This window comes from Geotrypetes seraphini, chromosome 2 (assembly GCF_902459505.1).
Source record: "Geotrypetes seraphini chromosome 2, aGeoSer1.1, whole genome shotgun sequence".
NCBI classification, from domain to species: domain Eukaryota; kingdom Metazoa; phylum Chordata; class Amphibia; order Gymnophiona; family Dermophiidae; genus Geotrypetes; species Geotrypetes seraphini.
Genome location: NC_047085.1, coordinates 302,950,234 through 302,974,599, shown reverse-complemented (window position 1 = coordinate 302,974,599; position 24,366 = coordinate 302,950,234). Strand labels below are relative to the sequence as shown.

The 24,366-nt window shown below is 44.8% G+C and overlaps 1 protein-coding gene across 1 annotated transcript in view; it reads left to right on the top strand.

Moving 5' to 3' along the window:
* Positions 1-24,366, top strand: part of MFNG (MFNG O-fucosylpeptide 3-beta-N-acetylglucosaminyltransferase) — a 104,596-nt gene that overhangs the window by 34,169 nt on the left and 46,061 nt on the right. Inside the window, exons 2-3 of the mRNA XM_033929901.1 lie at positions 10,949-10,997; positions 11,916-12,018. Coding sequence (XP_033785792.1) covers positions 10,949-10,997; positions 11,916-12,018 — 152 coding nt within the window. The remainder of the gene's footprint in view (positions 1-10,948; positions 10,998-11,915; positions 12,019-24,366) is intronic.

Sequence of the window (24,366 nt, the reverse complement as noted above, 5' to 3'; positions counted from 1 at the left end):
TGCTCCCTCAAGAGTGCTGCCTGAAGATATTGGACTAGGGAGAGGGAGTGTGAGAATGTAGAGATGAACTCAGTGAGGAAAGGAGGAAAAGATAAACTCAGAGATAGGGTGAGGGAGGGAGAGATGTCAGGTTTGGGAGATAGATAGGGAGGACAGGAGCTAGAAGGGAGACAGGGAGAGAAAGAGGGAGGTAGAAGGGGAATAAGGAGAAATGGATATAAGACCATAAAAATTGCCTTACTGGGTCAGACCAATGGTCCATCAAGGCCAGTAGCCCATTTTCACAGTGTCCAATCCAGGTCCCTAGTACCTGGCCAAAACCCAAGGAGTAACAACATTCCATGCTACCATTCCAGGGCAAGCAGTGGCTTCTCCCATGTCTTTCTCAATAACAGGCTATGGAATTTTCTTCCAGGAAATTGTCCAAACCTTTCTTAAAATCAGCTACACCAGGGGTGCCCACACTTTTTTGGCTACACTTCTCCCTCCATATTCACGGGGGTTAGGGGCAGAGCCGGCCCGCGAATATTAAAAAAAAGGTGAATAATATTCAGGCTGGTTCTGACCTACCCCCTGCTTCCCTGCATTGCAGCCACACAGGGAAAGTAATGGACACATTTTTAGAGCCCCTCCAATCTTGCACCCTGTGTGGCCACACTGCCCACATAGCGATTGCTACAGCCTGTGTTTTGCAGTGAGCCTCTTTTTCTCACGTGAGGTGCATTAGCACTTAAGCCCTCTTGCAGCCCCAGAACCTTACCTGGTGGTCTAGTTGGCTTTTGGGGTAGGAGCGATCTTCCTACGTTCCTGCCCCGTGCAGATCGCTCATAGGAAATGGCTGCCTTGAGCTCCCGTCGTAGTCTTGAGAGACTACGGTAGAAACCTCACTGGCTCAAAAACTTCCTTTCCCAATCCAATTATTTATAATAAAAATCAATTATTCTTTGTGTCAGCTGTTCAAACTTTCATAATAGCTGACTGAATCATTCAAAGAAAAAACAACTTATCTGGATCGGGTTCAGTTTATTATCTGTTTGTGCCATGGAAGCTAGCAGGCATTTCGCTATTACAGTTGCGTCAGGGCAATGGACTTCTTCCTTAGAGAAAGCACAAAATAAAATCAAAGATAATAACGACTATAAAGAACAGCCAGTAAAATTCATTCATCAACATTTTAAACATTTACACTCGGCGATATTTTCACTCGCTCACTGAGGCAAAGATGGCGTCTGGCTTGAATTCATACAACTTATAGCGTCTGACATCAGGAAGTACATTTTGTACAGCTGTGAACGTGAAATCAGCTGGCGGCTAACTCAACAAGATTCACATAGCGATCTCTTCAAATTATTGTAGCGATCTCTTCTTGTGTTTTAATAGAGGAGCGCTAATGCATGTCAGGCAAAATTGAAAAAACAACAGATGGTTCCAAAATGATTGTCTGTCCCATGGAAAACCCTAGTTAACATATCTTACTCGGGATCCATTCCTAGCAAGTGCTGATGTCAAAAAGTTCAAATATCAAAAATTCAGCAACAGTACAGGTCCCCCCATTGTTTGGTAAATATACTGTTCAAGATGTTATTTAAAAAAAAAAAAAAAAAAATGCCACCCAATCTTTAAGTTTAGATCATTCGGTTCTTCTGACTTTAAACGGAATATCCATTCTTGTCCTTTACGTAATAAAGCTAACTTACGATCTCTCCCTCGGATCACCGATGGCACATGATCAATGATGACACATTGAAACTCAATTACAGCACATCCAACGTTAACAAAATGCTGTACCGATGGTTATCTAGCCTATTACAGGCTAGACTACTCCTGTGCTCACCTACCCGAACTCTGAAAGGTCTGGAGGTTTGCCCTATATATCTTAGGGCAAGGGCAATCAAATATCAGCAACATACGGGGTTCTGAGGCTCTTTCCCCTGAAGTGAATTATTTTGAAGCAGATCACAGTACAAGAAAATTTTTCACATTTCAATAGTTAAAAAATAAAAAGAATTTAATCATAAATAGTGGGGCTCCCTAGGGGGTCTGTCTAGAGATGGGAATTACTAGTGAGAAAATTAAACTTGCTGATGACACAAAGTTGTTCAAAGTTTTTAAATCACAAGAGGATTGTGAAAAATGGCAAGAGGATCTTGTGAGACTGGGAGACCGGGCATCTGCAATTCTGGTCGCCATATCTTAAAAAAAGATATAGGGCCCCTTTTACAAAGGTGCGTTAGGGCCTTAATGCGCGGAATAGCGCGCGCTAAATTGCCGCGTGCACTAGACCTTAACTCGAGCATTGAGCTGGCATTATTCTAGAAGCATACTGTGCGGTTTAGAGCGCGGTAATTTTGTGCGTGCGCTAAAAATGCTAGCACGCCTTCGTAAAAGGAGCCCATAGCAGAATTAGAAAAGGTATAGAGACGGGCGTTGAAAATGATAAAAGGGATGAGACAACTTCCACAAAAGGAAAGGCAAAAGCAGCTAGATCTCTTCAGCTTGGAAAAGAGATGGCTCAGGGATCTATAAAATATTGAAGGGAGTTAAAAGGGTAGATGTGAATCGCTTGTTTACTCTTTCCAAAAATACTAGGACTAGGGGGCACGCGATGAAGCTACTAAGTAGTATATTTAAAAGAAAACGGAGAAAATATTTCTTCATACAGAGGGGCATAATCAAAACAAACGTCTGCCAAATTTGGTCGTATGGCGCAAGATGCCCAAAGTCGGCACTGGGAAAATGTCCATTCTCAAAAATTACATCTAATATATATCTATATAAAATTATATCTAAAATAATAATAATTAAAAAAATATCTATCTATCTATCTATCTATCTATAGTGACGGGGCCAGGGGTAAGCCTAGCACTGGCAACCTGGCTCTCGCCCCAGGCGCAAGTATGAGCGCTCCCTGGAGGGCCACGCTGGGAAATCACAGTAGAAAAGAAAAACTCTACAAAGAATTGCCAGTTCCAGGTTTTATTCCCCAGTTCAAAAACACTGGTTCTAAGGCAGCCACACTGGCTGATAAGGCTTGGAAAAGATTTATCATAAACAAAAGTTCTCTTTTATAGCAAGTCCCTGCTTCTTTCAGGAGGGGAAAAAACCCAAAATTATTTCCTTTTAAACAGGATTTCTCTTTCTCTAGTGCTGTTGCCAGGCTTTCACAGTTCTGGGCAGCCTTTGGATTTCAAGAACTCCCAAATCAAAGTTCAGCTGTCCCATCCATGGACTTGGAACAACTATTGTATTACACCTTCGGTTGCTTCAGGAAGTTTTCCCCACTTACATAAGAACATAAGAAATGCCTCTGCTGGGTCAGACCTGAGGTCCATCGCGCCCAGCAGTCCGCTCATGCGGCGGCCCAACAGGTCCAGGACCTGTGCAGTAAATTTCTATCTATACCCCTCTATCCCCTTTTCCAGCAGGAATTTTTCCAATCCTTTCTTAAACCCTAGTACCGTACTCTGCCCTATAACATCCTCTGGAATTGCATTCCAGGTATCCACCACACGTTGTGTAAAGAAGAACTTCCTAGCATTTGTTTTGAATTTGTCCCCTTTCAACTTTTCCAAATGCCCTCTTGTTTTTTTATTTTCTGAAAGTTTGAAGAATCTGTCCCTCTCTACTCTCTCTATGCCCTTCATGATCTTGTAAATCTCTATCATAGCCCCTCTAAGTCTCCTCTTCTCCAGGGAAAAGGGTCCCAGTTTTTCCAATCTCTCAGCATATGAAAGGCTTTCCATCCCCTTAATCAGTCGTGTTGCTCTCCTCTGAACTCTCTCGAGTATCACCATATCCTTCTTAAGGTACGGTGACCAATACTGGACGCAGTACTCAAGATGTGGACGTACCATTGCCCGATACAGCGGCAGGATAACTTATTTCATTCTGGTTGTAATACCCTTCTTGATTATACCTAGCATTCTATTCGCTCTCTTAGCGGCAGCTGCGCACTGTGCCATCGGCTTCATTGTCATGTCCACCATTACCCCCAAGTCCCTTTCTTGGGTACTCTCAGTCAATAACATCCCTCCCATCGTATAATTATACCTCGGTTTTTTGCTTCCCACATGCAATACTTTACACTTCTCAACATTGAATTTCATCTGCCATCTCTCTGCCCATTCCCCTAGTTTGTCCAAGTCTCTTTGCAATTCTTCGCAGTCCTCCTTTATCCGAGCTCCACTAAATAGTTTGGTGTCGTCCGCAAATTTCATTATCTCACACTTCGTCCCTGTTTCTAGATCATTTATGAATATGTTAAAAAGCAGCGGCCCGAGCACCGAGCCTGCGGAACACCACTCGTGACCTTTCTCCAGTCTGAGTAGTGGCCCTTCACCCCTACCCTCTGTTTCCTACCCTCTAACCAGTTTCTGATCCATCTATGCACGTCTCCGTCCACCCCATGGTTCCTCAGTTTCCGGAGTAGACGTTCATGAGGCACCTTGTCAAAGGCTTTCTGGAAATCTAGGTATATGATGTCTATGGGGTCTCCTCTGTCCATCTGTCCTTCAAAGAAGTGCAATAAGTTAGTCAGGCACGATATCCCCCTGCAGAAATCATGTTGGCTGGTTATCAGAAGTTCGTTTCTTTCAAAATGTTCATCGAAGTTTTCTTTTATCAGTGCTTCCGCCATTTTCCCCGGAACCGAGGTCAGACTCACCAGTCTGTAATTTCCCGGGTCACCTCTTGATCCCTTTTTAAAGATGGGTGTAACGTTGGCTATCTTCCAATCCTCCGGAATCACACCTGTTTTCAGAGATAGGTTGCAAATTTGCTGCAGTAGTTCCGCTATTTCCTCCTTTAGTTCCTTCCTACCGAAAGGACGTGCTGAGGATCGAGTCGGTTCAGCGAACGGCCACCAGGATGGTCATGGGGCTCAAGGATCTCACGTTTGAAGAAAGACTAAAGAAATTGCGACTGTACTCACTCGAGGAAAGAAGAGAACGGGGAGATATGATTGAAACGTATAAATACATCACGGGACGCATCGAGTCGGAAGATGATATCTTCTGGCTCATGGGACCCCTGGCTCATGGGAAAATCAGGGGAGGGAAGTTTCATGGCGACTCCAGGAAGTACTTCTTCACCGAAAGAGTGGTAGATCATTGGAACAGACTCCCACTCCAGGTGATAAAGGCCAGCAGCGTGACGGATTTTAAGAAAAAATGGGATACTCTTGTGGGATCTTTAAGGGAGTAAATTCAGGGGGGGGGGGATACTTGGAATGGGCAGACTTGGTGGGCTATAGCCCTTTTCTGCCGCTTTTTTCTATGTTTCTATGTTTCTAACCCTTGGATGGATTCCATCCGGACCCAGCGATTTGTCAGTTTTTAGTTTTTCTATCTGCCTGCACACATCATCAAGGCTCACTTCCATGGATGTTAACTTTTGTGCTTGATTTCCATTGAAGATTTGTTCAGGACCTCCTGAGTTCTAAATACCCCCACCACCCGCTTTATTTCAGGGCAGGGGCTGGGAACCATCCACCCTTTGTTTTAATGGTCTAAGATTCCAGTCCCAAAGTTCCCACTATCAGGGCTGTGCAATGTCAGGTCACTGAATCCACTCCGGGCTTTACTTCTCCCTTTAAAGTTAGTTAGCATTACTCATCCCCCACTCACTATGCTTGGCTGGCATACAGGGATTCTGGTTTAATTTCTGCTACTAACCAAACCTCACATTCACACTAGAGAGCTGCACGGGAACGGGAACGACAGGAATCCCGCGGGTTCCCCCTTCGGGTCACGGGGATCCCCTGGGGACGCCCCCTAGGGTTGCGGGGATCCTGCGGGGTTAGATGCAAACTCGAGCCACGAGGCTCATCTTCTTTTTCCTACCTAACCTGTCGCAGCACACAGCCGACCGGAAGTGTTCCACAATGTCAGCGCTGACGTCGGAGGGAGGGCTTAAGCAAAGCCTTCCCTTCCTCCGACGTCAGTGCTGACATCGGGAAGACTTCTGGTTGGCTGTGTGCTGCGGCAGGGCAGGTAGGGAAAGGCAATGGCGTACCAAGGGGGGGGGGGGCGGGGAGGGAGGTCCACCCCAGGTGCAGCCTTGGGGGGGGGGGTCCCCTTACCTTCGTGGCGCTTTCCCCCGACCGACCGACAACAGGCCCGGTCCGACAAACCTCCTTGCCCTGTAGCTGCGAATCTAAATTACCTTCTTACAGCAGCTGGAGTATTGAAGCTGCGTGTGGCTGCCGTAAAGGTCATCTCTGACCAGAGGTTTAGTTAGAGAATTAACAGAGGATTTATAAAAGGGATTATAGTGACTTGGAACAGGTATTCTGTTCTCCTCTGCCATTCCTTCTCTGTTATGCCCTGCCTGTCTGCTCTTAGTTCTGGGAACAGAGTTAATGGGCCGCTTCCTTGGCTTAGGAATAGGCACATTTGTTTGAGTGGAAGGGTTTAAACCAGGTTTTAAACCAGTGACAGGAGCTTCCCTGTCACTATATATAAATTGTCTCTCTGAAAGTCCAGGCTATTGCTTGTCCAGACTGCCAGTACATCTATCTTTATACCACATTTTTGACCAAAATTTTTGTCCAAGTCCCAGAACAAGACCATATGGGCATTGGAGGGGCCAATCTTGTAATATACTGGCCACTCAAACATGACAACAGTAATGAGGCACCTTACAAGGCACTTCTGTGAACTTCACAAAAAGGTTGTGGTGTACCAACTCCACAGCCAGGGAAAAGTCTGTAGACCTCTCCTTTCCAAATTCTTTTGGCTATGATCTCATTTTAAAGTGAAATATTCCTACAAGCCCAGCCCTATTTCTTTCCTCCTGTGACCCATTCCAGGACATATTTTAGTGATGGATCACAATGGTGCTGTGCCTCCTGTCAAGCCTCCAGAGGCCAAATGATAGTATCTCGTGGGCCAGTTTAGGCTAACAATGCTAGGAGTAATTTTGTTAGTTTGTTTTGGGGGATGTTTTTTCTTTTTTTACATTTTTTGCAGCTGTGGTTGCAACCCCAAAAGGGGAATTTGTGACCCCAGCTGGGAACCACTGCTGTAGACACATAACAGAGAATAAACCTGCAGCGTCAGACTGGAGAAAATGGCAAAACCAAACCAAACCCCAACACCGTGACACAGAAAGGAAGACAACTAGGTGGTGATCCTGAAAGAGACACATGCAGCCAGTCACACATTTGCTAATCTGCGCTTTCTCCTTTACACACAGAACAGCGTTGTTTATTTGACTCTGTGCAGCATTGACAAGCTTTGTTAACTCAAAATGTTAGGTCCAACAAAGAAGAGCTTAAGAGGAGGCAAATGGGGGACATTATGGTTGGCATTCTGAAGTCTCATAAATAAAGACAGAAAAAAGGGAACTTTTCAGAGAAAGGAAACTGTGGTTACAGGAACAGAACATCTGTCGTGTTGCCAAGCTGCTAAAGGGACCTGCCTCTGCCAGCCCCTCCCTCTTTCTTGTCCTGTCATTGTCAAGATGAGGGCTGGGAGTTTACTAGGGAGTGGGACAGAGGGACACTTAGCTCACACAAAAGCTCATCCCAAGCGGGAAACAAGATTAGAACAGAAATGGGAGCCACAAGGGTCAGAAAAGCAATACAGAACACGAACCTTGAACAATCCACCAGCCGCCAGAAGCTGCTTAACACCTCACTGAAGGAAGAAGAAAGGGAGGGGGATGGGCAATGTGGCACAACCCACCCCTTACCATGGAGAAAGCCACAGTAGAAAGGGGTAGAGAAAGCAAGCCTCATAAAGAGGGAGAGGGACCAATCTTATGTAAAATGTAGAATGTCAGCATTACATTACTTTGTTGGCATGTCCAGAGTGCAAGCAAAGGACTCTGGGGCATTATATTAAACAAATCTGAGCCTGGAAATGTTTTTAGATAGACTGAATGGCCAGTATCATTCAGTCTAACAAAAGAAATTCCCAGGTCAGATTTGTTTAATATAACATCCCAGAGTTCTTTGCTTGGACCTGCCAACACACAGTAATGTAAAGCTGATATAGAACACAAGAGCTTGCCATCTGTCCAGCTCTGTGCCAGCTGAAGGATTTTAGACCTCTGTTTTTCATAGGCAGTTTTGCTGGTTAGTATAACTGGAGTCAATATTGAGATCACATGGCTGATGCTGACCGGCAATATTCAATAACAGGCTGTTTCCAGTGGCATTGAATATCAGGTCTATCAAACTTAGCTGGCTATGTCAATTATAAGCACTGGCCATTAATTTGTTTACAAATGGTCAACCTATACCCATTTACACAAGAATACTAAGCAGGAAACCATAATACAGAAAAAAAGCATTGAAAAGCATTCTGAAAGATACACGTTTTAAAAAGTTTGCAAAATCTATAATAACTGGTCATATTACCAGTGTTACTAGGTAGTGAGTTCCACAAAGATGCTCTATTTCTCATGGTTGTTAATTTAATCATCCTCATTCACCCTAACTCTGGGCTGCTCTTTAGTATAAGCCGTGCCCCCAGCTCCACCCCACTCTATCAAGCCACACCCTCAGACCTGTCCACTCAACCTGCAGGCTTCATTCCAACAGACCTCAGCCACGGCATCAACATTCTGCCTTTTGCAAGACTGGTCCAGCGACAATAAGAGATGATATCTTATTAACGCACTGCCTGTTGCCGATATAGGGAGAGGCTGTTCAGTAGGAGTTCTTCACTCCCCACAGGAGTGTGGGAGATGATCTGTGAAAGTACGAGTTTCTTGCTGAATGTGGGAGTCTTAAGAACATAAGAATAGCCGTACTGGATCAGACCAATGATCCATTTAGCCCAGTATTCCATCTTCGCGGAGGCAAATCCAAGTCACAAGTACCTGGCAAAAACCCAAATAGTAGCAGCATTCCATGCCACTGTTGCAGGGCAAGCAGAGGCTTCCCCTATGTCTGTCTCAACAGCAGACTATGGACTTTTCCTCTAGGAACTTGTCCAAATCTTTTTTTAAAACAAGCTACATTAACTGCTCTTATCACATCTGCTGGCAATGCGTTCCAGAGCTTAACTATGAGTGAAAAAATATTTCCTCCTATTGGTTTTAAAAGTATTACTCTGTAACTTCATTTAACATCCCCTAGTCTTTGTAAATCTTGATGCAGTAAAAAATCGATCCACATGTACCCGTTCTACACCACTCAAGATTTTATAGACTTGAATCCTATCTCCCCTCAGCCGTCTCTTTTCCAAGCTGAAGAGCCCTAACCTCTTTAGCCTTTCCTCATACAAGAGGAGTTCCATCCCCTTTATCATCTTGGTCACATTTTTGAACCTTTTCATTGTTACTACACAATGCTCAAGGTAAAGTTGCGTCACTGAGCGATGCAGAGGCATTAGAACATTCTTAGTCTTGTTTACCATCCCTTTTCTAATCCTAGCATCTTGTTTGCTTTTTTGGGGCCGCTGCCGCACATTGAGCAGAAGGTTTCAGCGTATTGTCCATGATGACACCCAGATCTTTTTCTTGAACTCTGACCCTCAAGGTGGACCCTAGCATCTGGTAACTATGATTTGGATTATTCTTCCCAATGTGCACAAATTTGTCCACTTTAAATTTCATCTGCCATTTGGATGCCCAGTCTTCCAATTTCCTAAGGTCTTCCTGCGGGTTTTCATAGTTCGCATGCGTTTTAACAACTTTGAACAGTTTAGTGTCATCTGCAAATTGAATCACCTTATTCGAAGTTCCAATTTCCAGATCATTTATAAATAAGTTAAATAGCACCGGTCCTAGTACAGATCCCTGAAGCACACTACTAGTTACCCTCCTTCATTGAGAAAAATGGCCATTTAACCCTACCCTTTGTTTTTTGTCCGATAACCAGTTCTTAATCCACAGTTGAACATTGCCTCCTGTCCCATGACTGTTTTATTTTCTCATGAGGAACTTTGTCAAAAGCTTTCTGGAAATCCAGATATACTACATCAACTGGCTTGCCTTTATCCACATGTTTATTAACACCCTTAAAGAAGGCAAGGAAATTGGTGATGCAAGATCTCCCTTGGCTGAACGCTTGCTGACTCTGTCTCATTAAATCATGTTTGTCTACATGTTTCACAGTGTTAGTTTTTATAATTGTTTCCACTATTTTGCCCGGCACTAAGGTCAGGCTTATCAAGCTGTAATTCCCTGGATCTCCCCTGGAACTCTTTTAAAAATTGGCATAACATTGGCCACCCTTTAATCTTCTGGTGCTACAGATGATTTTAGCGATAGATTACAACAGATCAGCAATTTCATATTTGAGTTCTTTCAGTACCCTGGGATATATACTTTGGCAGGTTTTTAACCCCCAGAAATGGATAGAAGTAGGTCAGCAAAAAATAGTCTGAGAGAAAGTTCAAGTTACTGCAGCTGATACAATCAGTGAAGACTGTGCTGTTGGTATGCGTGTGACTGCCACCTAGCTTGTTAGGCATAAAATTGTCTCTGTACTTCTCCATCTGTTGGCCTGCTCCCCTTAGGATGTTTTGATTGCAGTTAACCTCTTTCCACTTTCTCCGAATGTGCTTTTTTGGAAGACAAGGTCTATTGTTCTTTTGATGCTTTCACTGTCAGGGTTCCTTTACCAGAGTGGCAGATTTAATAAGATTAATTATCCATGAAATGGCCATGAAAGCAAAGGAAGATAACACAAATGATGAAAAATTGGCAGCAGTACTCATTACTGGCAGAACTACCATCTGCGGATACCCAGGAAGGGATAACTGCAGATGGGGCAGGGAGGAGAGGACAGGCATGGAATATCTCCATGATTTTATTCCAAAACGTGTGAGAGGTTGCTTCCTGTGGATAGATAGTGGAGGAAAGAAGAAGTCACTGGCATCCACCATGAGACTTTTTCTATCCTTGTCTTAAATGGTATGATGGAGTTCATGGCTCTACGTCTCATCAGGAATGTTAGCTTGATGCTTTTTTTTTTTTTTTTGCTTTCTCTTCTCAGACTTATATCTTCACAGATGGGGAGGACAACAGCTTGAGGAAGAGAATAGGTATGTACTGTAAATTGACACTGTGAAAAACGATGAGAAATTTTGCTTTCTGATTGGTCAGTGAAATTTCAGCTTTTGGTGTATGCTGTGGTAGTTTCATAAACCTGTGGCAAGGAACACAGTGTTAACATTGCCCTAATGACATCATAATGCAGCTCTTGACATCACTGTGCTCCACATATAACTGATTCCATGTAACTGTTCTTCACGGTTCACAGAAGGCACATTCCAAGTAAATACTAAGTCTTATAAAAAATTTTCCGTCCTTTTACCAGGGGCATAGCCATGGAGGGGGGGAGCTCAGGAACCCATATTGGACTCTGGTCTCCTCCAAATGTACAATACCAGATGCCTTGCTGGTGGGGATACTCAAATCCCACCTGCCAAAGAGATTTGCCATCCAACCTGCCGCCTATTCTTCCTAAGCAGCAGGAAATCAGCAAAGTGCTACAGCCACCCATACTGACACTTCCATGCATGCTCAGTTCATGCATTGAAATGAGTATACACGGAACATGCGCAGAAGTGCCGATACCAGAGGCTAGCGCACCCTACCAGCTTTCTTGCTGCTGATGCACCATGGGGTAGTTTGGGAGGGGAGGGGGGAGCTCCAGCACAGCATCCCTACTGGCAAAGGTTTGATTCATCAGTGGCGGGGAACTGAGAGGAAATGCTTGCCCCTTAAGTTCACCCTGGGTCTCCCCCCCACACCTTGTACATTTTTCACATTGTGCTGCCTAAATAAGATCTGGATGTAAAGACATTTACGAGGGCGCGCATTATAGCTAAGCACGAAGAATAGAAGAGCCCAGGACTAATAGAACAATTGAACTCAGCTTCTACTCTAGGGGGGTGCAAATCTTTTGAGTCCTGCTTGGGCTGATGCAGTAAGTATTTCATCCACTTATTTCTTTTTAGGTCAGCACCTGATTGTCACAAACTGCTCGGCAGAGCACAGCCATGTGGCACTGTCCTGCAAAATGGCAGCTGAGTTTGATTCTTTTGTGGCCAGTGGACGGAGGTGAGTAACCAAAGACAGATCCCAGCTGCCTGAGCTAATCGGAGGGGGGGGGGGGGGGGGGGAGCAGTTTTGTCATGGAGAAGCTGAGTTCTATGCATCTGGAGGCAACCAGTCTTCAAAGGAAAGCATGAACTTATTTTTAAGGAGATAAAAGTGGCAGGAAGCTGCTTTTACATTGACTTGATGAAAGGTACATGACTTTCAAAACCTACTCACAAATGTAAGTAGTAGATTTAAAACAAAACGTACTCTAATTCGTTGCTGGAGAATGTGGTGAAAGCAGTTAGTTTAGCAAGGTTTAAAAAAAGGTTTGGATAATTTCCTAAAACAAAAGTCCATAAGTCATTATTAAGATGGCTTGGGGAAATCTACAGCTTATTCCTAGTATAAGCAGCATAAAATCTGTTTTATTTCTTGGGATCTTGCCAGGTACTTGTGACCTGGATTGGCCACTGTTGGAAACAGCTTGATGGACCTTCGATCTGTCCCAATATGACAACTTTTATGTTCTTATATTCTTAAATGTATTAAGATTGCCCAATAAAAAAGGCATTATTTAGAAACAACCAGTTGCCCCTTATGCCTATAGATTTTTTGCCAGGAAAGCAAACAGAGGGAATCAACAATACATTCACAGTAGCAAATCAAAAAATCTGTACCTGTCCACAAGAAATGGATGGTTTATGGAAAGGAGCAATTTTCATTGAAGTATCTGATATGGATTGTGTTTCAGTAAACTGCCTGCATTAGGGTTGTACAAAACAGTACACAGAATAATACATACCGGCTGATATTCAGCTGGTGGCCGCTAACTGTGGCTGGCTAAATTAGCCCCAGATATTCAGTGCTGGGCCATTTCCAGGCCCTGGCATTGAAAATTTGGGGCTAATTTTCCCATGCTGGCTTTCAGGGCTTATGTGCATCCCAGTCAATATTCAGTCGGAGCCCACATAAAGACAGTTATATGGTTCCTGGCTGAATATCGACTGAGATCTGCATAACTTTTTTTAAAAATGCCCTCTATCACCCCTCTAACGACCTGTTCCTGGCCAAATCCAATGGACTCTACTCTATCCTCATTATTCTCAATCTGTCTGCTGCCTTTGACACTGTTGATCACCGCCTCCTTCTCGACACATTGTCCTCGCTGGGATTCTGGGGTTCGGCTCTCTCCTGGTTTTCTTCCTATCTCTCTCATCATACTTTCAGCGTATGATCCTCCTCCGCCGCCATCCCGCTGTCTATTGGCGTACCCCAAGGCTCTGTCCTGGGCCCTCTCCTCTTTTCCCTATATACCCTCTCGGTACGCTGATCTCCTCTCATGGTTTTCAATATCACCTCTATGCTCCCAGATCTACCTCTCCACGCTGGATATCTCTGCGGGAGTTCAGGCCCGAATTTCAGCCTGCCTGTCCGACGTTGCCGCTTGGATGTCTCGCCATCTCAAACAGAATATGGCTAAAACTGAACTCCTTATATTTCCCCCCAAACCCACCTCCCCCCTCCCGCAATCCTGAAATGTCCTGTCTAAATTAGATTGTAAGCTCTTCTGAGTAGGGACTGTCTATTGCAGTGGTCTCAAATTCAAACCCTTTGCAGTGCCACATTTTGGATTTGTAGGTACTTGGAGGACCTCAGAAAAAATAGTTAATGTCTTATTAAAGAAATGACAATTTTGCATGAGGTAAAACTCTTTATAGTTATAAATCTTTCCTTTTGGTTAAATCTTAATAATAATATTGTAATTTATAGCTAAAGAGACATATGATCAAGAAACTGTTATATTTTACTTATGTGATTATGATAAACATGCTGAGGGCCTCAAAATAGCACCTGGCGGGCTGCATGTGGCCCCCGGGCCACTGGTCTATTGTATATTAAAATGTACAGTGCTGCGTACACCTTTCAGCTTATTTATTATAGAAATAATAAATAGTAGTAGTAGTACTCTAATCCCCCTCCTTTTCCTTCCCCCTTCCCTCAGCTTGTAGCCATTCAAAACCCTCTCAAGCATCTAGTTAGCTCCTCCCCCAGCCTACCTGATATCGTTAATGGTTCATGTAGGGTCCTGCCCTAATTGCTGCCACAGTGCAATGGCCACTGCGATCTTTTGTGAAAGCTCACAGTACTTGTGTAGTTAAGGTTACCATATTGTCGGTAATTGTCTCGAGATTGTAAAGATCGTTGACCAGTTTGAAGTAGTAACCTCTTCAAACTGGTCAACGATCTTTACAATCTCGAGACAATTACCGACAACCGGGACGAGGAACCCACACTAACCGCCAACTCCCTAGCCGACTTCTTCAACTCCAAAATACTGAAACTAAGATCTTCGATAACTGCCCCTGCCAATCCCCACGGGGACTTTCCAACCCTCCAAGACAACAACAGTTCCAAACCAGACCCGGAGTCCAGAGCAGACCTAAACTGGGATCAATTCACTACTATCGATTGGCAATCCTTCAACAAATTCTATAACAAATATACCAACTCCTTCTGTAGACTAGACACCTGCCCCCCTAACGTTATGAAAACGGCTCCAATCCACTTCAAAGCAAATATGCTGGCATGGGTTAACCTCCTACTATCTACCGGAAGCTTCCCAGCAGAACAAGGCCACATCTCGATCACCCCAATCATAAAAAACACAAAAGAACCACCCAATATCCCGTCCAACTACAGACCGATCGCAAGCATCCCACAATTCACCAAAATAGCAGAAGGGCTGGTTAATGCTGAACTTACCACATACCTTGATAAATTCAATATCCTAAATGACAATCAATCAGGCTTTCGCTCCAACCACAGCACCGAAACCATTATAGCCTCTCTCCTAGACCACCTTCACACACTCTTCAGCCAAGGCTCCAGCGCCTTGATTGTACAACTCGACCTGAGCAGCGCATTTGATCTGGTCGACCACAACATTCTCCTTGACTGCCTCTCCTACATAGGCATCTCGGGCCAGGTCCTTAACTGGTTCCACGGGTTCTTACGGAACAGATCATACAGGGTATTCAAAAACGACGCCTTCTCATATAGCTGGGAGAACTCCTGTGGCGTGCCACAGGGCTCCCCCCTGTCTCCCACCCTGTTCAACGTCTACCTCGCCTCCCTAGGAAACCTTCTGCAAAACCTCAAGCTCAAATTTTTTATCTACGCAGATGACATCACTATAATCATCCCGCTAACCAGTTTTACATCAGAGCTCCTTACCTTCCTTTCAAGCATACTCAATCAGATAGAACACTGGATGTTATCATACAGACTAAAACTAAACCCGGATAAAACTAAATTCTTCCTAGCAACCCCCAAAGATAATATCAAAGACACCACAATTCAAGTAAAAGGATCCGTTTTCCCCCTTGAACAAAACCTAAAAATACTGGGCGTCACACTAGACAAACATCTATCCCTCGACAAACACACGGACAATACCGTCAGAAAAGTATCTCGGTGCTCTGGAAACTCCGCACCATAAAAAAATACTTTGACGACACTTCATTCCGCCTGCTAGTACAATCCTCCATCCTCAGCATATTAGACTACTGCAATATCATTTACTTAAGCTCCACAAAAAAAACCATCAGGAGACTCAAAATGATCCAGAACACTGCTGTCCGCCTCATATTCGGCCTGAAAAAATGGGAACACATCACCCCTTTCTACCACAAACTCCATTGGCTGCCATTAGAATCCAGAGTCCTATTCAAATTCGCCTGCTTCTGCTATAAAACAGTATTTGGTTTATCCCCAAGCTACAGCATCCCTCACTTCGCCCTAAATCACAGCATCAAGGACTCCCGCAGAATCCAACTATTCGTCTACCCCTCCCTCAAACTTTGCCACTCTAAAAAATTCCTCGACAAAACCCTCGCCTTCCAAGCCACTAAGCTAAACCCATGGTTATCCCAAATGGCCCTCAAGGCCCCCAACTACCTCGGCTTTAGAAAACTACTCAAAACCCGCCTCTTCCAAGACCAGGATCCCAACGCCCCTTCCATCTAACATCCCCTCTCCCCTCCACATCCTTCCCTCACCCCCCCCTGGCAACTTTGATCAATTTGTTATTGAACCGCTTGTAACCCCGCTCAACTGATGTAAACCACTTGTAACCTTGTTTAATTGATGTGAACCGCCTAGAACTCTTCCGGGTATGGCGGGATACAAAAATAAAAAAGTTATTATTATATTTGTGAAGCCTAAAAAAAGGACACGACTCCGGCCCCTTGCCCCCACACCTGACCCTTATCCCTCCCCTCCTCAAGGCAGTTGCCTGCTGTGTGCAGTCAGGGTCGCAGCAAGATATAATTGCACTCAGTGGGACTTGCCCTGCATGGTGCCCCCATTCTTTCTTGTGCTGCGCCCATGATATATCAGACTTTTAGTTGTGAGTCTATAAAATACTGAGTGGAGTAGACCAACCCTTGAATTCATAACCATTTGGAAACAACATTAAATAGTCCTCCAGCTGTAACAGATCCGAAGCATCAGGGGCAATTGCAAACACTAACCAAACACCAAAACAGCAGGCTCTGTGGGCTTTATTTCAAAGCCTAGCCAGGAAAATTAACTCTCTTTCCTGACCATAGTCAGGTTCAATATCTCTCCCTCCCAACCTTTTAAAAACATTCAGCATATGGTCATGTATAACAAACAGCCCCAGAGATCTCAGCAACACATGAAGAACACAAATTACAAACAAGAGTGGCGTACCTAGCATATTTGACACCCAGGGCCAATCATTTTAACACCCTTTCCTCTATATGAAACATTTTTTTTAAAGTAATAATCCACAAGTCACACCTAGGAAAAGGCAGCATTTTAACCACTGCCATGAGCACTAGAACATCAATACACCCATTGTAAAATTAAACAAGCCAGATCAGTACAGATTAATCCTTCACAGTCAATTCCAACAGAAAAGCATGTCTTTTTTCACACACACAGAACACAGATGCTTATTCTATACTGGGTGAGAGTGTAACTGCAAACTAAAAATAGAATATATAGACAACAATAAAACTTCCCCATAAGAAACCAGATTCTGCAAAGCTGCTCCTTGTGAACCTAGGCAAGATGTAAATTTGAAAAGACTGAAACACCAATCACCACATAGAAATAAAACAAAAATGGAAAATAAGATACCATATTATAGGCCAGATCCATTTTTCAGTTGGATTTCAGAGGCCAAAATCTCCTTTCTCAGGTCAGTACCATATACTGCTGCTAAGGTCAGGGCCGGATTAAAGGATAAGCCCAGTAGGCATGTGCCTAGGGCCAGAAATTATGAGGGAGGCCCACTCACCGTCACCTTTCCAATTTTTTTTTTTAAACGGCTATGACAGGAAGATCGGCTCCCCCCCCCCCCCCCCCGATGACAGGAAGATCGGACTTCCCTCCCGATGACAGCAAGATTGGGCCTCCCCCGATGACAGGAAGATTGCCTCCCCCCCATGACAGCAAGATCGACACCCCCCTCACCCCAGCATCAACAGCAAGTTCAGCCACGGCACCTGCAAGCGGTGCTCATCCCAAAGCTTCCCCTCTGACACAGCTTCCTTTTTACGCCTGGGCAGTTTGCATCAGAGGGAAATTTGGGGCTGAGCACCGCTTGCAGGTGCTGTGGCTGAACTTGTTGTCGATGCCAGGAGGGCCCGATCTTGCTAGCTGCTGGCTGTATGAGCGTTCTTCGCCGTGTCTATAGGATGGAAGCGGAAGCCTTTGCAGCAAGTGAGCACCATGGGAGGGGCGGAGCTGGGATGCATGAATAGGGAGTTCTGGGGGGGAGGGTGTTTGTTGCAGGTGTTGGGTTTAGTGGGGAAGGAGGAAGAGGAATACCTGATGGTGTGAAGGGTACCACAAACTGCAACTCCTCCGAGGAGTCCTTAGAGGGGGTGCAGGGCCTGGACGCAGTGGGGAAGAAGGAGCTGGAGAGGAGTGCGGGCTGCAAGCACTCCGAGGAGCTGAGGGGCAGAAGTGGAGGAGCAGAGGTTGGAAACCCTCGGAGGAACAGGAGAAGGTGGTGATGGGGAGGGTTACAGGCCTCAAACCCTCCAAAGAATAATGTGAGTAAGTGGTGACCCGCGCGAAGGTGAGGGGAAGGGAGGGGGATGGGCCTGGGGTGGAGGCTCAGAGCAGGAGAGAGAGAGAGAAAGATGATGGCAGTGGGGAGAAGGGAGAGAGAGAAGAGGACAGATGGATGTAGATAAGTGTAAGGTGATGCATGTCGGTAACAAAAATCTTATACACGAATACAGGATGTCCGGGACGTTACTTGGAGAGTCCCCTCAGGAAAGAGACTTGGGAGTGCTGGTCAACAGGTCAATGAAGTCATCTGCACAATGTGCGGCGGCAGCGAAAAGGGTGAATAGGATGCTAGGAATGATTAAGAAGGGGATCACGAACAGATCAGAGAAGGTTATCATGCCGCTGTACCGGGCCATGGTATGCCCTCACCTGGAATACAGTGTCCAGCACTGGTCACCGTACATGAAGAAGAACACAGTAATACTCGAAAAGGTCCAGAAAAGAGCGACTAAAATGGTTAAGGGACTGGAGGAGTTGCTGTACAGCGAGAGATTAGAGAAACTGTGCCTTTTCTCCCTTGAAAAGGGGAAACTGAGAGTGGACATGATCGAAACATTCAAGATACTGAAGGGAACAGACTTAGTAGATAAAGACAGGTTGTTCACCCTCTCCAAGGTAGAGAGAATGAGAGGGCACTCTCTAAAATTAAAAGGGGATAGATTCCATACAATCATAAGGAAGTTCTTCTTTACTCAGAGAGTGGTGGAAAACTGGAACGCTCTTCCGGATGCTGTTATAGAGAAAAATTCCTCCAGGGATTCAAGACAAAGTTAGACAAGTTCCTGCTGAACCGTAACGTATGCAGGTAGGGCTAGTCTCAGGGCAGTGGTCTTTGACCTAGGGGCCGCCATGGGAGCGGACTGCTGGGCACGATGTACCACTGGTCTGACCCAGCAGCGGCAATTCTTATGTTCTTAGTTGAGAGGGGAGAGCAGATGCTGAATGGAAGTGGAGAAAGTGAACACATACTGGATGGAAGGAGGGGATAAAGAAAAAGGGCATATGCAGGATGGGGGGAAGAAGAGAGTTATAGTGGAGGGGTGAAGGAAACAGGTGGCAATCTGTGGGCAGATACAGTGAAAAGAGGGAAACAGGACTAAATAGTAAAAGATTATTTAATTTAGACAAAAGCAGAAAATAGAAAAGAGAGAGATGCCAGAGCATGGGGGGAAGGGGGAAGGAGACAGAAATATCAGATCTGAGTGGAAGAAATGAGAAGAGAGAGGGAGATGGAAGGAGAGAGATGCCAGACCATGAGAGGAACAGAGCGAAGAAGATGGATGCCAGACCAAGGGAGCAGGGGGAAGGCAGGAGGAGAAATAGAAAGATGGAAGGGGGTTGGCAGACAGTTTGTGGAAGGGGCAGACAGTGGATGGAAGGAAGAAAATGACAAGATGAGGAAAGCAGAAACTGGGAGACAAAGGTTGTTAGGTGCCATCAACTCGTGCTCAAGTCCTAGTCCAATGTTAGATGAATATTGGAGAAGAGCAAAGAATACCCAAACCCCTTATACCTTTGCTTCATCGAGCATAGCAAAGCTTTTGACTGGATTACAATAAACTATGGAGAATTCTAGTGCAAATAGGAATACCCAAACACATATTTCAGCTGATAGAGAGCCTATATGAAAATCAAGATGACAAAGGTAGAAAAAAAATAATATTTTTTAATTTTTTTGCTATAGGATAAAGTAGTATTGTAGCTGTGTTGAAAAATGTTTATATATGTTCAAAAGTTTTTATTGATTTTAGCATATAAAAGTACAATAATGTTTATAAATGGAAATACGGTGATCATTTTATTGGACTAATTTTAATACATTTTTGACTAACTTTTAAAGGCCAAATTCTCCTTCCTCAGGTCAGGACAGGATACTGTAACAGCAGTATACTTTACTGACCTAAGGAAAGAGGGTTTAACCTCTGAAACTTACTGTATTTTTCGCATCATAAGACGCACTTTTTTTCCACCCACAATTGGGTGGAAATTGTGGTGCGTCTTATGAAGCGAAGGTAACTTTTTTAAACACCCCCACCCACTCCATTGTACCTTTTTAAAATGCCCCACTCATTGGGGGTACGCGGGCTGACTGCTGCCCGCCTCCCCGATGCTCATCACCCCCCTGCTCACCGCCGGTGCTCCCTGCTGGCCGCCACTGTGCTGCAACTCTAGGAAGGGAAGGGCCAGCGTGCAGTGATTGCACTTTGACGGCCCACAAGCCTTCTCCTGACGTCAGAACTAACATCAGTTCTGACTTCGGGAGAAGGCTTGTGGGCCGGCGACGTGCAATTGTTGCACACTGGCCCTTCCCTTGCTTGAGTTGTCGCACAGCAGCAACGGCGGCCTGGGCCAGAGGAGGAGGAATCGGCGGAGGGTAGGCAGACTTCAGCGTGGCACGGAGGGAAGAAGGCAGTTTCCGGCGCGGCAGGGAGGATGAAGGACAAAGGCTGGAAGGCAGTGAGGAGGCACAAACTCGGGACATGGGAGGGAGGTAGGTCGAAGAACAAAGGCTGGAAGGCAGTGAGTGGGAGGGGGCACAAACTTGGGACATGGAAGGGAGGAAATATAAAGGGACAATTGTTGGGCCTGAGTGAAGAAAGGAAGGAAGAAAGAAAGGAGACTCATGAAATCACCAGACAATAAAGGTAGGAAAAATGGTTTTATTTTCAATTTAGTGATCAAAATGTGTCAGTTTTTATAATTTATATCTGTTGTGTGTATTGTGTGTATATGAAAAATGAAAGGAACAGCTGGCAGGGAAGGGGAGACAGGGTGCAGAGCCTGGCAAGGAGTGTGGTGTTGGGTGCAGAGCCTGGTATATAATAGTACACAATTTGGTTCAGAATGGGTTTTTTTCTGGTATTCCTACTCTAAATCTAGGGTGCGTCCTATAATAATAATAATAATAATAATAACAGCTTATATACCGCAATACCGTGAAGTTCTATGCGGTTTACAAAAGATTAAGCAAAGGTACAAATTGACTGACTTCAAGAGGGGAAGAGGAAAGAGAAGTAATTAGACAGGAAATTCATTGTTGAGGAGAAAAGTGATCAAAAGGACAGTAGGTCGCTATTGAGAGGAAAGGGATAAGTGGATCAGTTGTCAAGATGTTTTAGGAACAGGTGTGTTTTTAGACATTTCCTAAATACCTCATAAGTAGAGGGCGAAAGTAATTGTTCTAGGTCTTTACCCCTATGGTCTGGTGCGTCTTATGGAGCGAAAAATACGGTAATTAAAAATGTATTTGTGCAATAAAATGATATTATCCTATTTTCCATTTTTTGTTTTATTTGTTAATTTGTAAAATGATTTGTTATTTTTCTTTTTTCAAATTTACATCTGCTATCTTTATATTTTCTTCAGTATTGGGGGATATGCACCACTGTTTCTTCACCCCCTAAACTGTACCGTTCCTTCGGTTTGTAGTTGTTTGGTGGAATGCATCAGGCATGATTCCTGGGAGCACCTTGAATAAACCTGATTTGAATCTCATTATTGTCTGCTGATCTTCTTTTGTTCCATGTTGGATTCTTTGGTGGACAGCTTGCCTTGTTGTTTTGTTACAAATTAACATACATGGAGTGGAACGTACCAAAGGAGTTACAGATTTGGTTGTTTATACATACGTATGGGTTAAAGTTGGACGACTTAGAGTGAGGCAGTTGAGAGGAGTTGCAAACTTTGTTATTAGTATAGACTTATGTTTTGGATAGTATTACTGCTTTACAATGCATTTGAACACTTTTATATACGTATGGAAAGGATTCAGAGTTAAAGTCCTGGGCAAGTAGGTGGGAAGGGGGATTTGTGCAGAGATCTTTGGGGGTTGCATAGAAGAAAAACTGTACGCTGGCACTGGTATGGTAATCTTTGTTGTTTGTTTTGAATTTTATAATAAAAGAAATAAACAAGAAAACTGGTAAATAAATGGGGGCAGGGCACGAGGCGGGGCGAAGGTAGGGCTAGGGGGCCCAGTGTACTTGTGTGCCTAGGGGCCCTCGAAGAATTAATCCTGCCCTGGCTATGGGATCCTTTTCTGACCTGAGGAAGGGGGTTTTGCTCTCTTAAAACTAGTCAAAAAATGTTCTAAAATTAGTCTAATAAAAACACTCTATTTCCATTTTCTAATTATAAACATTTATTAACACAGCTATACTACTACTTTATTATCCTCAAGCAAAACAAACAAACAAACAACCCCAACACAAACCTTTTATCTATCTTGGTTGTCTCTGGGTTTCTGCTTTCCTCATCATCTCTTCACTCATTCTTTCCAATGTCTGTCCTCTTTCTGTGCCCTTCCCATATTGCTTGGTCTTCTTTCTTCCCATCCCATCCAGCCTGAGCCTCCTCCATCTCTCCTTAATCTACCCCTTCTGTGTCTGTCAGTGTCACCATTTCACCTCTTTTCCAGCATCACCCTTCTGTGTGTCTATCTCACCTATATGCCCATCTCACCTCTTTTCCAGAATCTTCATTGTATCCCTGTCCTTATCCTCCCCCCACACCCATGTCCACCAATCTGCCCTCTCAGTTTCCATATCGTCCCCTTTTTTTCAGCTTTGCTTCTCTATTTCACCTCCCGCTTTTCAGCATTACCCCTTTCAGCATTGCTCCTTCTCTGTGTCCCTATCTCCTCTCCCCCTTTTCAGCATTTCCCCATCTGTATCCCCATTAACCCTCCATTTCAATATTATCCCCTTCTATTTGCCCATCTAGCCTCTTTCAGACTTGCCTCCCTCTGTAAACCCATTTACCCCTCTTTCAGCATTGCTCCCTATGTGTTGCTATCTACCCTCCACCTTTCAGCATTTCCCTCTGTATCCCTATCCTTATAATTCCTGTTTTCTCCTCTTTATCACTATTTGTCTCCATTTTCAGTGTCTCCTCTCTTCCCTTGTTCTCGCACCCTGTAGCCATCATCTTTCCACCCTCCCTCCTTTCCTTTCCTTCCCTACCTCTCTCTCTTTTCCCCCCTCACCCAGGAGACCTACATCTGGCCCTCTCTCTTCCACCTTCACCCAAACCCTTTTCCCCGCGGCCCTCTTCAGCAACTCTGCAGTGGTAACAATTAAGACAAGCTGCCAACTTCAGAGCCTTCCCTCTGTGAGTCCTGCCTGTGCAGAAACAGGAAGTTGAAACATATAGGTGGGACTCACAGAGGGAAGGCCCTGATGTCAGCAGCCTGTCTTGATCACCGCTGCTGCAAAGTCGCCGAAAAGGGCCGTGGGGAAAGGGGTGTGGGTGCAGGTGGAAGGGAAAGGGCCAGATGGGAAGGGTGCCGGAAGGGGAAGGAGCTCTGGAGCATAACGCCGACTGCGGCTGGGTTGATTTCTTTTTTAGGCTGCTGCTGCAATCCCCCCAAATGGCAAAATCCAGACTACAGCAGCGAATTAGAAAAGCTGCCCGGCCATTTGACGGAGCCCCCAAAAAGAGGACATGTCCAGGGAAATCCAGACAGCTGGTAACCCTATGTGTAGTACTGTGAGACTGCTGTGAGTGCACAGCAGTGAATAGGCTTCGCTCCTGTCCCCATTGATCCCACTTGAACCACCAGGGATATCAAATAGACCCAGGAGGACCTTAGATTGTTGGGGTGGGGGGAAGGGTAGGGTTGGTAGAGTTCTGAATGCAGGTGGGGAGGGGGGATTTTTCTTTGCTGGGGGGTATATAAAAAGAAAAATAGATATGCGACACCTGATCGATATTCAGTGTCAGGACCCACATACCTATCCCAGCCAAGTTAGGATAGCTTATGAGCTGTCCTAATTTGGCTGGGTTAGCCATGTATGTCCTGGCACTGAATATTGTTTGCACCTGCATAACCCGCCAGCTCCTCTCCAGTGCTGCCGCTTGTACTGTCTCTGACCTGCTCACTTTTAACCTGGGTGGTCAGAGACAAAATTCAGTGGCACTGTCCAGTTTAGTGCCACTGAACATAAGAACATAAGAAATGCCTCTGCTGGGTCAGACCCGAGGTCCATCGTGCCCAGCAGTCCGCTCACGCGGTGGCCCAGCAGGTCCAGGACCTGTGCAGTAATCTTCTATCTATACCCCTCTATCTTCTTTTCCAGTAGGAATTTGTCTAATCCTTTCTTGAAGCCCAGTACCGTACTCTGCCCAATCACGTCTTCTGGAAGCGCATTCCAGGTGTCCACCACACGTTGGGTAAAAAAGAACTTCCTAGTATTTGTTTTGAATCTGTCTCCTATCAACTTTTCCGAGTGCCCTCTTGTTCTTTTATTATTCGAGAGT